This window comes from Thamnophis elegans, chromosome 14, assembly GCF_009769535.1.
Source record: "Thamnophis elegans isolate rThaEle1 chromosome 14, rThaEle1.pri, whole genome shotgun sequence".
NCBI lineage: Eukaryota > Metazoa > Chordata > Lepidosauria > Squamata > Colubridae > Thamnophis > Thamnophis elegans.
The window spans coordinates 12,368,562-12,384,677 of NC_045554.1; the positions used below are offsets into that span (position 1 = coordinate 12,368,562).

General features: G+C 42.8%; 1 protein-coding gene across 2 annotated transcripts in view; it reads left to right on the plus strand.

The window, feature by feature from the left end:
* The window catches only part of CLUAP1 (clusterin associated protein 1), a 57,584-nt gene that overhangs the window by 4,149 nt on the left and 37,319 nt on the right, over nt 1-16,116 (plus strand). For both annotated transcript variants that reach the window (XM_032231233.1, XM_032231232.1), the window contains exons 2-5: nt 244-355; nt 3,064-3,148; nt 7,546-7,725; nt 10,820-10,915. In XM_032231233.1, coding sequence (XP_032087124.1) covers nt 244-355; nt 3,064-3,148; nt 7,546-7,725; nt 10,820-10,915 — 473 coding nt within the window. The remainder of the gene's footprint in view (nt 1-243; nt 356-3,063; nt 3,149-7,545; nt 7,726-10,819; nt 10,916-16,116) is intronic.

Consider the following 16,116-nt stretch of genomic DNA (forward strand, 5'->3'; position numbering starts at 1 on the left):
CTTAACAACTCTGGCAAGAAAGGACGTAAAATGGAGTAAAACTCACTTAACAACCATCTTGTTTTGCAATGGAATTTTTGGCCTCCATTGTGGTCGTAAGTCAAGGACTATCTGTATACTTCCTGAATATCTCTTAGTAGCAGAATATCAAGTGCAATTTTCCTATTCCAGCATAGAAGAAAGTTAAGATGTAATGTACTTGAATTTATTAAATGTTTTCTATTTATTTATTTTTTGCCAAAGATTTTACTGAGATGATGAGGGCACTGGGCTATCCACGGCTTATCTCAATGGAAAATTTTCGGACTCCAAATTTCATGCTGGTTTCAGAAATACTCCTTTGGCTGGTAAAAAGGTTGGTACTTAGCTTTAATTTGAAAATAAATATCAGCAACTGCACTCACAGTTCTTGTAAAATGCTTGGAGCTTTCTGAAAGAGCTTAAAATGGAAATGGAAGTATTCTGGAAGGTTTCCAGTTGGGGAGAAAAAAGGTTGCAACCAAAATATATTCAATGCTTTAAAAAATATTGATGCTTGATTGTCAGTTTAAACCATCTGTTATTTCTCTGTGGTAGTTCAAACATATTTTTGAGATTAAAATATCGTTCAATTTGTTTTGCATTTGAAATTAAACATCAGAGGAATTTTCCTCTAATAGATTAAAAAGACTTCGGTAAGATATATTGGGGGGGAAAATCAGGGATCCTCAAACTACGGCCCTTGGGCTGGATACATGCAATGAATGCTTGTATTGCTGCAGAGTCTCCCCCTTTGGGGTCTTTTTGTGTGGGTCAGAGGGGGGCAGATATTTTGACTTGATGTCTGCTTCGGCATCCTGGTATGGGGCTTTGGGCGAAGGCTGGAGGGAAGCACTGCTGGTGGCGAAGAGCCGGAGGGCCTCGTTCCAGTGGGACTGCATCATGGCCTGGAGCTGGCTGACCATTTCAGCCCACTGAGCCTCCAGGTGCCGGTACCTGGCCTTGCACTCCCGCAGGTCTTCCCTCTGCTTGGAAAGCCTCTGCTCATAGTCCTCATTGAAGTGCTTCTGCTGAGCCTCCTTCTCAGATCCAATTTGGACTGAGCTGTTTTGCCAATTCTTTCTCATAGTGGTTGCTTAGTTCCAACAACTGATTCCTATTAGGGCCCTAAGGAGCTCGGGTGGGCAGGCGAGGAGTGGCTGGGAAGGGAGGGGCGAGTAGAGGCTGGCGAGGCACCGCTCGATGTGAGTGACATTGAGTTGGCTACACCCACCCACTCACATGACCACCTAACCATGCCCACCCACCCGGTCATTACCCACCACTAATATGTGGTCCGCGGGATTTAAAATCTATTAATTTAGTGGTCCTGAAGTCCGAAAGGTTGGGGACTGCGGGATTTAAAATCTATTAATTTAGTGGTCCTGAGGTCCGAAAGGTTGGGGATCCTTGCTCCAAACCGCTTAAAGAGGGCTGTAAAGCACTGTGAAGTGGCATGTAAGTCTAAGGGTTATTGCTATCACACCACTCAAAATCCAGTTGTGATCCTCAGCCCATAAAAAGTTGTATTCTTCTGCCTTGAAGATTAAGCAAAAGAGTTTACTATGATTCAGCTTGGGAATTGTTCCAGTAAGAACTCAAAAATATGTCAAAAGAATTAGCTTTCTTTTAGAAAGACCTGTATTTTTTTTTTTTTGAAGAGCCAAGATAGCTTTGTGCTTTATTCAGTTCTGAGTTTAAAATAGTCTTCAGGTAACTGTTTTCTCCTGCCCCTCTGCGGTGATATTAAAGGTTATCATGAAAGTCTAAACTAAATATTAATAATAACATTAAACAATGAGTAATTAGATAATAAAAGAATATATTTCAACATAAGCATGTGTATTAAAAGTGGAATTACATGAATTGGATGAATGGAAGGAATATGAATAGATCTACACGCGGTGGCTCAGTAGCTAAGATGCTGAGCTTGTCAATCAGAAAGGTCGGCAGTTTGGCGGTTGAAATCCCTAGCACCACGTAACGTAGTGAGCTCCTGTTACTTGTTGCAGCTTCTGCCAACCTAGCAGTTCGAAAGCATGTAAAAATGCAAGTAGAAAAATAGGAACCATCTTTGGTGAGAAGGTAACAGCGTTCCGTGCGCCTTCGGTGTTTAGTCATCCCGGCCGCATGACCACGGAGACCTCTTCGGACAGCGCTGACTCTTCGGCTTTGAAACGGAGATGAGCACCGCCCCCTAGAGTTGGGAATTACTAGCACATATGTGCGAAGGGAACCTTTACATTTACCTATATGTTCAAATGATACTGTGATTGATATTAGAATTGTATATTGAAACATTGAACAATGAAAGAATGAAGGATGAAACTCTATACAGATGTGAAGAGTTAAATAAGGGAAATATGAATAATAAAGCAGGTGAAAGATGGAAGACAGAAATGAAACATCTTTGAATACAATGGTGACATGAATAAAAGTTAGAATAGAAATAGAAACAAGAGGGGAACAACAATATATATATATGTATTCTAATATAACAAGATATGTATAATAATAAGAGGGAGGTTCAGAGATTGAATGGTGGTAGTATTAGATATGTTTAAACAATATGAAATGAAAATGAAATGTAATAACTATGAGTAATAATATTATGTTTATGAGTACTAGAATGTATGATACCCCAACAATCTGGATCCTCATTTTACCCACCTCTGAAGGATGGAAGGCTGAGTCCACCTTCAGTCAATCAGAATTGAACTGGAGTGAGCAGTGAGTTAGGATGCAATACTGCATTCTAACTACTGGGCCATCTTATATAGCATACAAAGAAAATACAAAAGTAAATCGTAGGGAAGGGAAAAGAGAAGGGGAGAGTGGGGGGAAGCAAAGGGAAAACAGAAAAAAAGAAAGAAATTGACTTCCGATGCAGCAAATTCACTTTTGTGCAGCAGAATATGGCATTAACATCCAACCTCAACTTTTTACTTTTACATAATGTTATAAACTAGCCATTCCTGTAACAACAAATCTATCTAATTGGTAAAACCCAAAATGCTTAGTTCTGTGTCTTATTTCCTTTTGCAGATACGAGCCTCAGACTGATATCCCTTCCGATGTTGAAACAGAGCAGGACCGAGTTTTTTTCATTAAGGCTGTTGCTCAGTTTATGGTGAGTTTTATTTATTTAATGTCCCTGAAGGGTCAAATACAGAATGTGAAATTTAATACCAGAGTACTCTCCAGTTAATTTTTGAATGAAAACACTTCAGATACACACGCACACAAACACACCCACACACATACACGGGAGGAGGGAGGAGAGGGAGGGAATTAAAATAGCCCTGTGTTTTGAAAATTGGATCTCAATTCTCTGGCTGAAACGGAAGCTGATGATAAGCCCTGGGACTAATAATGCTGAAGAGTCTCTTAGTATAAGATGAGTTACATGGGAAGAGATGCAACGGATGTGTTGAATCTCTGATGACTGTCTGCCTGGGGTAGAGATTACATTCATCAACGCTCAGATAGGTAGGCTGGTAAATAGTACTGGGGAGAAGGAACATTTTCACCTCCTTCCCTATTGGCTTTTCCCAGGGATGCACATTCCTTGTTTAATTTCCAAAATATATTAGAAGTTTTAGTAATATATATAAAACCAGCCTGAAGATGACAAATGAGACTTCGTCGAAACATCGCCAAGACACTTCCAATTTTACACGGGAGAAAACCCGATTAACCAACATACAAACACCCACGAAAACCTCAGAAAACACACACACACACATATGCCGTCAGAGTCAGACATCAGCGAGGCAGATGAACAGCTGGAGCGTGCCCCCAGTGTGCACATGCACAGAGTTGCCAGACAAAGGGAACAGCTAAAGAACGGGTCGGTGGACGATGAATGGCCCTTCCCAGAGGAAATAAAAGAGGAGCGAGAGGGGATTGGAGTTTGCAGGAGACAATTAGTTCGCTTATATATACTAGCTGATAAGCCGGCGTTGTCCGGGTTATTTATTTATAGGGGAGAAATGTCCAGACCAAACATAATTTGTAATGTTGGATTTTCCCCCTTACCAGAGGGAGCCCCCTTGTGGAGTACTGTGGAGCCATTACCATGGCAACTCACTGCACTGTATAGTAGAAGCCATTTTACGGTAGCACAGTTGAAGCCATTTGAAGGCACAACGGGTTGTATCGTAACAGAACACACACTCCGAAGGGTGTTAGGGGTGTCCTACTCCCACAGTATTTGTTTCCAGAGAACAAGTCATCTGTGTACCAGGTTTGGTTGAAATTGCTCGAGGCGTTCCAGAGTTATGCTGGAACATACATGTAGCTGTAGCTGTAGCTATAGCTATAGCTATAGCTATAGCTATAGATATAGAAGAAAGAGACATTACGATCTCCGGAACTTTTAAAATATATTGCTCACTGAGCTTTTGTTAGCCACTGCTAACATCGTCAGAGTGTAAAAGCCACTAAAGCGATACCTGCCTTTATACAATGTTAATCAATTTGACCATTGCGCGTGTGATAGGCCCATCCACCCGCTTCCCACCTGTAATTAGCTTTGTTGATTTTACATCAGGCATGTGAATCAATGCTCCTATTCCTTCTTCCCTTATCAAACACAGCTTGGGCTCCTCGTCCCCATACATATAGACATAGATATAGATACACACACACCGGGGGGCGGGGGGGGCGGGGGAGGAGATGTTTGATTGGATTGACCTATGCCTTATAAACCAGGGAGTAAAACCCAAATAGAATAATCACACTTTAATGGATCTGGGTTGCATTGTGGATCTTGTAAGAGCTTTTGAAACAGCATAATCCTTTTCAAACAAGTGCTCCCGTTAACAACAAGAATGCTGCAGGAAGCCACATGGTATGGGCAAAATTGATGTGCCAATTAACTGAAGAACTGATCAGCTGTAAATTTCACCCTTAGTGAACTAGAGCACTAAAGTTCCTCTGCAGAATTTTTCTTCTGGTTAATTAGGAACTGGCTGGTCCAGACGGCGTTTGCTAAGTTGGGATGAATCATTGCTCAAGCATGCTTTTTCTTGCCTGTGTTACTCTATTACAATTATAGGATCCTCACTGAAATCTACTTCCGTTTTGGGATAAAACATTTTTGATGTATTGTTAGGGTATAGGACTGGAATCAGAGAAGCTGTATTTAGCCACAGAGATTATGAAAATTATGATTTCCAAAGCTGCTATGATAGGATAGCTTAACTATAGGCCATATCAAAGCACAGGGTTCAAACACATATCACCAATAAAATCTTATACAAACAATTTAAGATAAGAGTATGGTAAAATAAAAATAGTTATAGGATAAGATACAATAGAATTTAATACACAAATACATAAAATATCATCCAAAATTAAATCGGAGTCCAAGGCAAAGCATTGCTCTAAGTTCCAATTTATTAAGAAAGACATATTGGTACAAACTGTGGAATACCCAAATCTGAAAACTTCCTGGGGTTTCAACCCAGTTGAAAGTTCATGCTCTTGCCCCCACACCCACAAGTCCATCCCATGGTCCTATCTTCCATTGCCACACTGGCATCTCCACCCATCCACTTCTGGAGAGGTGTGGAGACAAAGAATGACCTTCAGTTTCTAGAAAGAAATGTTTTATTTTGACAACAACACATATACATTATATTCCTTACTATACCCCCTCCCAATTACCCCACTAATGAAACAACATAGTAAAATAACAGAGAGTGTGGCAGGCCAAAGATCCTAAAAGGAATATGACAAAATATGACTGCAGGCCTGACAATAGGATAAAAGGACATAAAATTATATTTCAGTGTCACACTTACAATCTATCCCAATCAGTCTCACGTATGGCGATCTCAACCGAGCCATTTTGCTTCCGTCAAATATTATTTTCAGGTTCCGACTGTACATAAAGTAAGTTGTTTTGATGTGGGGATCCCAATAGGTCCTTTGTTTGATATATGGACCAAGGCACCTGCCTCTCACCCTCTTATACAAGGCACAATCCAATAGGATGTGAGCCTGGCCTTCTACCTCTGCCGTTTTGCAAATGCAGAGATGCTCATTGGAGGGTATAGAATGGAATCTCCCATATCTGACCATTGTGTCCAGCAGTTCGAATCTCACTCGCACAAATATCTCCCTAAGATATTTTGGCCGTTGTAACTTCAGATAGTAGTCTACTTGAAAAGTGTGTTTGTATTTGCTCAGCCCCGTGATGGCAAACCTATGGCACACGTGCGAGGGGTGTCACGCAGAGCCTTCTCTGTGGGCAAGCCTGCCATCACCAGCTGCTCATCTGGATAGCTATATCATTTTGTGCTTCTATATCCTTAATTCTTTGGGCAGCTCTTTTTTTGAATTGTTCCCCTGTTATGCAAGAGACAGGAAGGCCACAGCTTCTGTATGATTTCACTTCAACCTATCTCACAGGTTAGTTCATGCAGGAATAACATTGGAGAAAAGGTTGCCATGGATACTACCTCAAATTATCTGGAGAAAAGAAATAAATACATCAAGTGAAAATTGGCTCTTGCAAAACAATATTTGAAAGCAGCCTATAGATCCCAGTAATTGTAGCGCTTAGTCAGAAGGCACGTTGGGCGTAGAAAAATAGAGTTGGAAGAGGCATCTTCTTGTACAACCCCGTGCCCAGGGAGGAGAGCTGTCAGAGTTTGTTGCAAAAATCAAATCCAGAAAGCATACACAGATAACTGATGCAGCAGGATTCATTAACTCCTTTATATACATAATACTACATGAATAAATGTACAATACCAAAAGCAGATTCTTCCAACGTGGTAGAGAGGAGAGACTGGTTTCCAGTTTCAATTCAGAGAGCAGACAAGTCCAGACTAGTTTCATTTCAGAGCTCAGAGTTTAATACAGTTAAGCCACGCCCAGACTTCTACTTAAGTTTCTGTTTCCAAATAAGCCTCATTGACTGACCTCGTTACCATGTCTCTGCCAGTTCATGAATATTCTGACAAGACCCTATACCAGGGGTGTCAAACTCGATTTCATTGAGGACTGTATCAGGTTTATGTTTGACTTTGGGGGGCTGGGGTGGGCGTGGCCAGGGTGGGCGTGGCCAGCTTGATGTCACTTGTGTCAAGGGTGCCTATGGTGACCCAAGCGCTCTGTCAGTGAAAATGGGCTTCCGAGTTCCATTTTCGGCTGCGACAGCCTCCTGCAACCCTCTACCAGCGAAAACAGAACTCGGGATGCAGCCCTCCTGAGCTCAGTTTTCACTGGCAGAGGCACTGTGGGCCAGTCCTTCGCTGTTTCCAGGATGGCCTTGTGGGTCAGATCTAAGCATCCCATGGGTCACATCTGCCCCCAGGCCTTGAGTTTGACATCCCTGCCCTATGCCATTCCAGACAAATGACCATCTTCCAGTGATTGAGTACCTGCAATGATATATTTTAATTTCCTGAGTCAGAAATCATTTGGGAAATAAATAGCTATGAACTGCTTCATCCTGAGATATAAACATATGCGGAGAGAGAGAGAGAGATGAGCATTCATTCCTTCATCCAACAGGCCACCAAAGCTCACATAAAACTCAACACCAAGAAGCTTTACCAAGCCGATGGCTATGCTGTGAAGGAGCTGCTGAAGATCACCACAGTGCTTTACAACGCCATGAAGAGCAAAGGGATGGAAACCACAGCTACGGGTGAAGAAGACATTGGCAAATTCAAATTTGATCTGGGTTCCAGAGTAAGGGACTTTGAATTTCTTCTTTTATGCGCTGTCTCTCGCCTTTCCTCTTGAGGCTTAAAGCATCATTTAAGTGATACGTACTATATTTTTTGGAGTATAAGACGCACCTTTTCCCCCCCTAAAAGAGGGTGAAAATTTGGGTGCATCTTAAATACCAAATGTATTTGGCCTCTGCCTCCCAGCAATTTACCTCCTTGCAGCAAACGGGGAAAATGGGGCTTGCGGAGGCTGCAATAGGCTATGGCAATCCCTGCAGCCTGAAACAGGTGATGATCGGGAGGCCCCTGCTGAAATTGAAAGTGAAACTTGCTGTTTGCTCCAGGAGGCAAATTGCTGGGAGGCAGAGAGAGATTTTTTTTTTCTTGTGCTAATCAGGCTGTTTGCTGCAAGGAGATAAGTCAGTAACTATAAATGCCTATAGAATGTTCAAATTATTAGACTTATTTTTTAAAGACTGCTTTATTGTTGTTCTAGACATCCTAACAAAATGAAGTAGCTTTTTAAAATAAATGCTTAATCTGAAGAGGCCCAGTGCTTTTAAATAGCAGAGAATAACGTATACTTCCAGAAAGCCCCATCAATTTTAACAGCATCTGTACAAGAATAGTCTGAAATGTAACACCACAAACAGTGTATATCTTCTGTACTGTTTGCTGTTTGTTGCAAGGAGGCAAATTGCTGGGAGGCGGAGACAGATTTTTTTCCCCTTGTTTTCCTCCCCAAAAGCTAGATGCGTCTTATACTTCGGCGTGTCTTTTACTCCAAAAAATATGATAAATTCTTTTTAAAATGGATTGGGTCTTGCCCTATGTATAATCATTGAAGTACACATATCCTGCATCTCTACCCACCTAACCACAAGTTCACACAAACTTTGTTTAAAGAAGACACTGTTTTTGTTTTAAAAGGCTGATTTCCCCCCTCATTTGGAATAAAACAGCTCTGAATGCAATTGTGGAACTGCAAGGATGGGGGAAGATTCTGCTAGCAGAGCTACTGCCCAAATCCAGTAAACATACTGACCTGGGTTATGCTTTGTTCTAAACATAGGTTATTGACTAAATCATGATTGCTTGAGTTTGGAATCAGGCTACATCATAAATAGTACTATATACCCACGATAAGCCAAATCTGAAAAAAAAGCATTGTATTATATATCATGTTTCCTTTATTTGAAATAAGACCAGGTCTTACTATATTTTTCAAAGTATAAGACACACCTTTCCCCCCCAAAAGAGGGTGAAAATCTGGGTGCGTCTTATACACTGAATACAGCATTTTTGGCCTACCAAAACCCCGCCCCCTTTGCAAAAATGGATGTGCAGAGGATTTGGAAGGCCTGTAGAGTGCTCCTGGGGGCTGGGGAGGGCAAAAATGAGCAAGAAACAGGCTGTTTTTGCTTGTTTTTGCCCCTTCCCCAGCCCCCCAGGATCACTCTACAAGCCTCCCAAAGCTCTGCATGCCCGCCCCCCCTTGTTTTTGCAAAAAAGAGGCGTGCAGAGGGTTTGGGAGGCCTGCAGAGTGCAAAAACTTTTTTTAAATGTACCTCTTGAAATTCATGGTGCGTCTTATACTCCAGTGTGTCTTATAGTCCGAAAGTATGATATATTATTTTTTGCTCCAAAAGAGGCCTTAGGGCTTATTTTCCAGTTACGTCTTATTTTGGGGAAAATATGGTACTAAATGCATTTGCGTGACAAAATTAACTGGGGCTTATTTTTGGAGTAGGGCTTATATTACAAGCATCATGCTAGAGTTTATTTTCCAGTTGGGTCTTATTTTCGGAGAAACATGGTGGTTTGGTATGTTCAGCCTTCCTCCACCTGGTTGCCCTCCAGGGGTAGGGGACAACTCCTAGAATTTCTTAGTCTAGTTTGAATATTGCTGAGAATTCTGGGAGTGAGTTGGTTGGTTGGTTGGTTGGAAGTCTTCTTGGCTTGGAAAAACAGCAGGCATATCCAAAGATGTGTATATTAGGTAGATGTATATTGACCTCTACAAGAAGAAAGTGACCTGGTTGGTGGAAACATCTGGGAAAGTTGTGAGAATTGGCCTGAATGTCTGCAAGCATCCTTTCCTCACTGAGAAGGTCAATTGTGTTTTCTGTGAATGGTGTTATGTAGGGCAAATAGCATCTGGTGACCTTTGGTAAGAAAGGGATGGGGTCAAGGGTGGGATTCAGCTGGTTCAGGCAGGTTCGGGCAAATCGGATGTTAATTTTAATCTGGTTCGCCCAGTGGTGAAATCCATTTTTTTTTACTACCGGTTCTGTGGGCATGGCTTGGTGGGCGTGGCAGGGGAAAGATACTGCAAAATATCCATTCCCTCCCCACTTTGGGGCCAGCCAGAAGTGGTATTTGCCGGTTCTATGAACTACTCAAACTTTCCGCTACCAGTTCTCCAGAACCTGTCAGAACCTGCTGAATTTCACCCCTGGGTTCACTGAACCGGTAGTTACAAGGACCAGCTGACCCCACACACCCTCCCCTCCCCATCCAGGAGTCTCCATGCAGCCCATTTTGGATGCCAGGTAAGTGCACGACCCGCACAGAGGCTCTGGGAGGGTGTAAAACGGGCCTACTGGACGTACCAGAAGTCCAGAAACTGGCTCATTTCTGTCCTCCAGAGGCCAGGGGAGGCCGTTTTTGCCCTCCCAGAGGATCAAGGAAAGCCTCCGGAGTGTGGGGAGGGTGAAAACGCCCCCCCTCTACTTCCATGGTGCAAGAAACTGACCAGGCCACGCCCACCCAGCAACCGGGCAGAGAACCGGTCGCTAAAATGTTTCAATCCCACCCCTGATCCAGCCCAGGAGCACATTCCTGCTTGGAATTTTGTGCAGTTCAAAATTGAAAAGGTCAGCGAAAGTAACGTTAACACCCAGCTTACTGCTCGCTAACTAATAAATTATTCAGGTCCATTGAAGCCCACCTGCACAAATGATTGCGGTTATTAATCTACTTGGAGGACAGGCGCTTGCAAAAAGACTGCCACCCTCAGTATACGGCTTTAGTTAGAAGCATTCCCTCTCCACTCCTCCCTATTAACCCCTTTTTGGAAAGGCAAACTCTGATTTCTCCCAATGTCCGTTTAGATCAGCGATTTGAAGACAGCCAGGCAGCTCGCTTCAGAAATCACTTCGAAAGGAGCGTCTCTGTACGACTTGTTGGGCAAAGAAGTGATGCTCAGGGTAAGTCCACAAAGAAACATTTGACTTTTTTTATTTTTATTTTTTATGGAAATTTTTTAGAAAAAATAACTTTTGCAAATGTCTACCTCCCCCCCCCCTGCCCTCCCCACCGAACCCCCCCAACCTTCCCCCCCCCCCCCCCCCCGGACTTCCCAGAACAAATACAGGGTATAAATCTTTAACAAAGATGTTCTAAAATAAACTTAAAGAAAGTTAGTATCATCTTTCATTTGAGCTTTAACTCCTCTTTGTTAGGCTAACTCTAAACAGATTATATCATTCCTTGTTTCTTCAGTCATAAGCTATCTCACAAAGAAACATTTGAACTGTCCCTTAAAAGTAAAGGTTCCACCCCACATGCGTGCTAATCGTTCCCGACTGTAGGGGGCGGTGCTCATCTCTGTTTCAAAGCTGAAGAGCCTGTGCTGTCTGAAGACATCTCCATGGTCATGTGGCCAGCATGATTCAACACTGAAGATGCCCAGAATGCTGTTACCTTCCTACTAAAGTGGTCCCTATTTTTCTACTTGCATTTTTACATGTTTTCGAACTGCTAGGCTGGCAGAAGATGGGACAAGTAATGCAGGGGTGGGTTCCTGCCAGTTCTAACCTCTTCTATAGAAGAGGTTCCACAAACCTACAGTGCCGTTTAGAACTGGTTCCAGCTTCCTCCCCCCGCCCGTCCACACATCATCAAGATGAAGAGCGAGAGGAGGAATTCTGGGAGTTGAAGTTCACAAGTCTTAAAGCTGTCAAGTTTGAACACCCCTGGGGTTTTTTTTTTCTAAAGGGTTAGGGATGCAAGGGTCTTGTAACTTGACAGCTTTAAGACTTGCACACTTCAATGCTAGAGTTTCTGAGCCAACATTTTGGTTGCTAAGCAAGAGCATTGTTAAGTGAATTTCACCACATTTTACAAGTTGGGCCATGCCCACCCAGTCACATGACTGCAAGCTGCTCCCACTCGGTCACATGGCCAGAAAGCCATTTCCACCCAGTCACATGGCTGGCAAGCTACTCCCACAAAGCAGGCCACACCTACAGAAGAGGTTCTAAAGAAAAAATTGAAACCCATCACTGAAGTAATGGGAACTCACCCCGTTACGTGGCGCTAGGGATTCGAACTACTGAACTGCCTCCCTTCTGATCGACAAGCTCAGCGTCTTAGCCACTGAGCCACCGTATCCCTTAATCTCTCCCTTAATTTGTCTCTTAAACTGCCCCTAAAGGAACTGTCCCTTACTTGCACCCAAAAAGAGTTTTCTATTTTTAATATCTGCTTAGGCACACAATGCCCAAAACGCGGCTACTTTTCAGTAACAAATCGAGGAACATCAATTGTCCTTATGGTTGTCCCAAAGGTGCTTTTTCCAAAAGGCATTTTGGATTTTCTTGGTGTTTTCCTTTGAAAATGTTTCGCTTCTCATCCAAGAAGCTTCTTCAATTCTTCAGAAAGACTAGTGGTGACATGATAGCAGTGTTCCAATATTTAAGAAGCTGCCACAAAGAACAGGGGGGTGAACCAATTTTCAAAAGTACCAGAGGGCAATACAAGAAGCCATGGATGGAAACCAATGAAAAAGCGAAGCAATCTAGAACAAAGGAAAATTTCCCTGACAGTGAGAACAATTAATCAGTGGAACAATGTGCCTCCAAAAGTTGTAAATGCTCCAACACTGGAAGTTTTTAAGAAGATGTTGGATAACCATCTCTCTGAAATGGTATAGGGTTTCCTGCTTAAGCTGGGAGTTGGACTAGAACAGTGTTTTTCAACCACTGTGCCGTGGCACACTAGTGTGCAGTGACATAGTGTAAGGTGTGCCGTGGGAAAAACACCCTATATAGTCAATATAGGCACAGAGTTAATTTTTTTTAACATTTTCTAATGGTGGTGTCCCTCGTGATTTTTTTCATGAAAAAAGTGTGCCTTTGCACAAAAAAGGTTGAAAAACAATGGACTAGAAGACCTCCACTAGAAGACCTCCAATGTGGAAGAAGGGATGGCACATTCTACCATATTTGGTGGTCCTGTATTGAGGCCATGAAATACTGGAGAAGGATTCAAAACTAGCTAAAAGAGGTTACCGGGGCAAGTATGGAATGGAAACCTGAGACTTTTTTACTAAGCATAAAACCAGAAAACACGAGTAAATCTATATGGCATTTGAGCCTACATATAATTGTGGCTGCAAGAATAACCTATGTGCAATTTTGGAAATCTACCATACCATCGGAAGATGCCATAATTAAAAAGATTTATGAGTGTGCAGAAATGGACAGAATGACGGGTTGGCTGAGGGACAAAGAAGAAACGGAACATTATCTTAGCTGGAACCTATGGTATATGTGGGTGACAAAGAGAACAGCAGGGACTTAAAACTGGGAAAGTTAAATAGCAGTTGTTAACAATGAGAACTAAAAGTGAACGTGGGTATTGTAATAGATCCCTGAATTTTGTAACAAGAAGATGCTGGTTAGAGACTAAACAATGAGGAAGAAAAAAATGTTGGGCTGTGAATGACTGTCACGGGGGTGGGTGGGTGGGTGTTGTATGTTTAAAGCTGTATTTATATGTCTTATTTTAAAAAATGTTTAACCAATAAATACTATTTTTTTTTAAAAAAAAACCTCCAAGGTCCCTTCCAACTCTGTTATTCTGTTCAAGAAAAAGAACCAAGAAAATCCAGCTGCCTTTTGGAAAAAGCAGCTTTGGGACAACCATGAACTGGATGATTGAGACTCTCCATTGTTGTTGTTAGTTGCGAAGTTGTGTCTGACCCATTGCGACCCCATGGACAACATTCCTCTAGGCCTTCCCATCCTCTCCCATCCTCTGGAGTCCATTTAAACTCACGCCAACTGCTTCAGTGACTCCATCCAGCCATTCCATTCTCTGTCGTCCCCTTCTTCTTTTTGCCCTCCATCTTTCCCAGCATGAGGCTCTTCTCCATTGAGTCCTTCCTTCTCATTAGGTGGCCAAAGTCTTTGAGTTTCCTCTTCAGGATCTGGCCTTCTAAAGAGCAGCCAGGGTTGATCTCCTCCAGGACTAACCAGTTGGATGGCCTTGCAGTCCAAGGGACTCGCAGGAGTCTTCTCTAGCACCAGAGTTCAAAGGCCTCCATTCTTTGGCTCTCAGCCTTTATGGTCCAACTTTCACAGCCATCCATTGCAATTGAGAAAACCATAGCCTTGACTAGACGCACTTTTGTTGGCAGGGTGATGTCCCTCCATAAACTCTCCTTATTGTTCTGTGGCTTTCCACCTTTCTAGCTCTGTCCATTTTCAAACAACACGGCGTCCCTTCTGCCTCTCCTAAATTTCATCCTTCTCTCAGTCACATGCTGAAGAGGAGATGTAATGGCTGGGGAATTCTGGGGGTTGTAGTCCACACCTCTTAAAAGCTGTCAAGGCTGAGGAAACACTACTCTGGCGGGAGAAGATCCTCTTCTGTCTCAAGAAAACCAGAGTTCCTTCTGCTTCATTAGGGTCCACAGGACATTTTGAAAGAAAAAGAGCCCACAGATCTGTTGTGTGAAAATCGCTGAGAAGGATTAAACAAGCTTTTTTAAAAAAAACGTTCTCTTCCTAATGATCAGTGCCTTCCCCCACCCCTCCTTCTGCGTTCCAGGCAATTAATTAAAATGAAGATGTGGAGCTCCTACCAAGGCAGGAAATGTTCAAGCAGAGCTATTATTGCTCTCTGCTGAGCTTCTTTTACTGATCTAGTCTTCAGCAGCCTCAGGCATGGTTCTATAAAGAAAAAATCCATGGAATGCACCTTGGGGATAATCCTGTAAATATTAAAGACTTCCGACACATATACCCGTCTCATCATCCTTGTCAGGCAGTTCAAGAAGAGTTTTCCTACATTTTGCATTTCCTTGAGGAATAAATAACTTTCTTTCTCTTCTGGGGAACAAAATTGATGTAGTTGGGGATAGTTCTCATTTTAGATGCAATCAACCTTGTCTTCCATCGGCGCTCCCAGATCATTAAAGTCTGGGGCTCTTATTTCTGTTTCCATCTGATGCCTTTGTATGTGAATTGATTTCCCGCAACAAAAGACATTATGGAATAATAATGTAGTTAAATTGTCATTTTTCGTCTTGAGATAGCGCAGGAGTAGAATATTCAATGCCCTGGTTTCAGATGTTTTGAAACCCACGGAGGACAGTTTGTTTCACACCAAGGTTTGATTGATTCTTATAAGACCTTAAAAGGTAAAGGTTCCCCTCGCACATAAGTGCTAGTTGTTCCTGACTCTAGGGGGCGGTGCTCATCTCTGTTTCAAAGCCAAAGAGCTAGCGCTATTCGAAGACATCTCCTTGGTCATGTGGCCGACGAAGGCGCACGGAACGCTGTTACCTTCCCACCAAAGGTGGTACTTCTTTGCTCCTCCTTTATGTCCTATGGGAGGGGCCAATCACCTCCAAACTTTACTCCCGAGTCATCCCTTCTGTTCTTGCCTTCTGGCAGCTCTGCGCATGCAGGCACTGGGAACAGGGAGAGCCTATTCCTCTGCCTCGCTGGGTAAAATGAGGACCCAGATTGTTGGGGGCAATAGGCTGTCTCTGTAAACCACTTAGAGAGGGCTGTAAAGCACTGTGAAGCAGCATGTAAGTCTAAGTGCTATTGCTCTTCCTTTTCTCCTTCCTTCCTTCCGTCCATCCGTCCTTCCACCGTGCACAGTGATTAGAAAGCAGTATTGCAGGCTAATTCTGCCGACTGTCAGCAGTTCGATCCTGACCAGCTCAAGGTTGACTCAGCCTTCCACCCTTCTGAGGGCAGTAAAAGGAGAACCCAGATTGTTGGGGGAGATATGCTGACTCTGTAAACTGCTTAGAGAGGGCTGTAAAATACTGTGAAGCCTAAGTGTTCTTGCTATTTACTATTATGACAGTTCAGTATTCCTTGGTTTTTAAAACGAACAGCCATTAAATTGGCCATTTAGGACATCAAACCTAAAACAACTGCTGTACAGAAGCATGAAATCTGGAAGACCTTGAAAGAGGTGAATGAAATGTCAGATTCGGTTCTTAGGACGCACTGACAAGCCTTGAAATCCCATCAATCTTCCCTCCCAGGTCTTGTTTTCCACTCCGATGATCAATTTTATTTTTTCTCCTTCAAATTGGTCCCACGTTCCCCATATAGTTATCTTCAAACTTGGTGAGCTCCAGATGTGCTGGGAGTAGGAATTC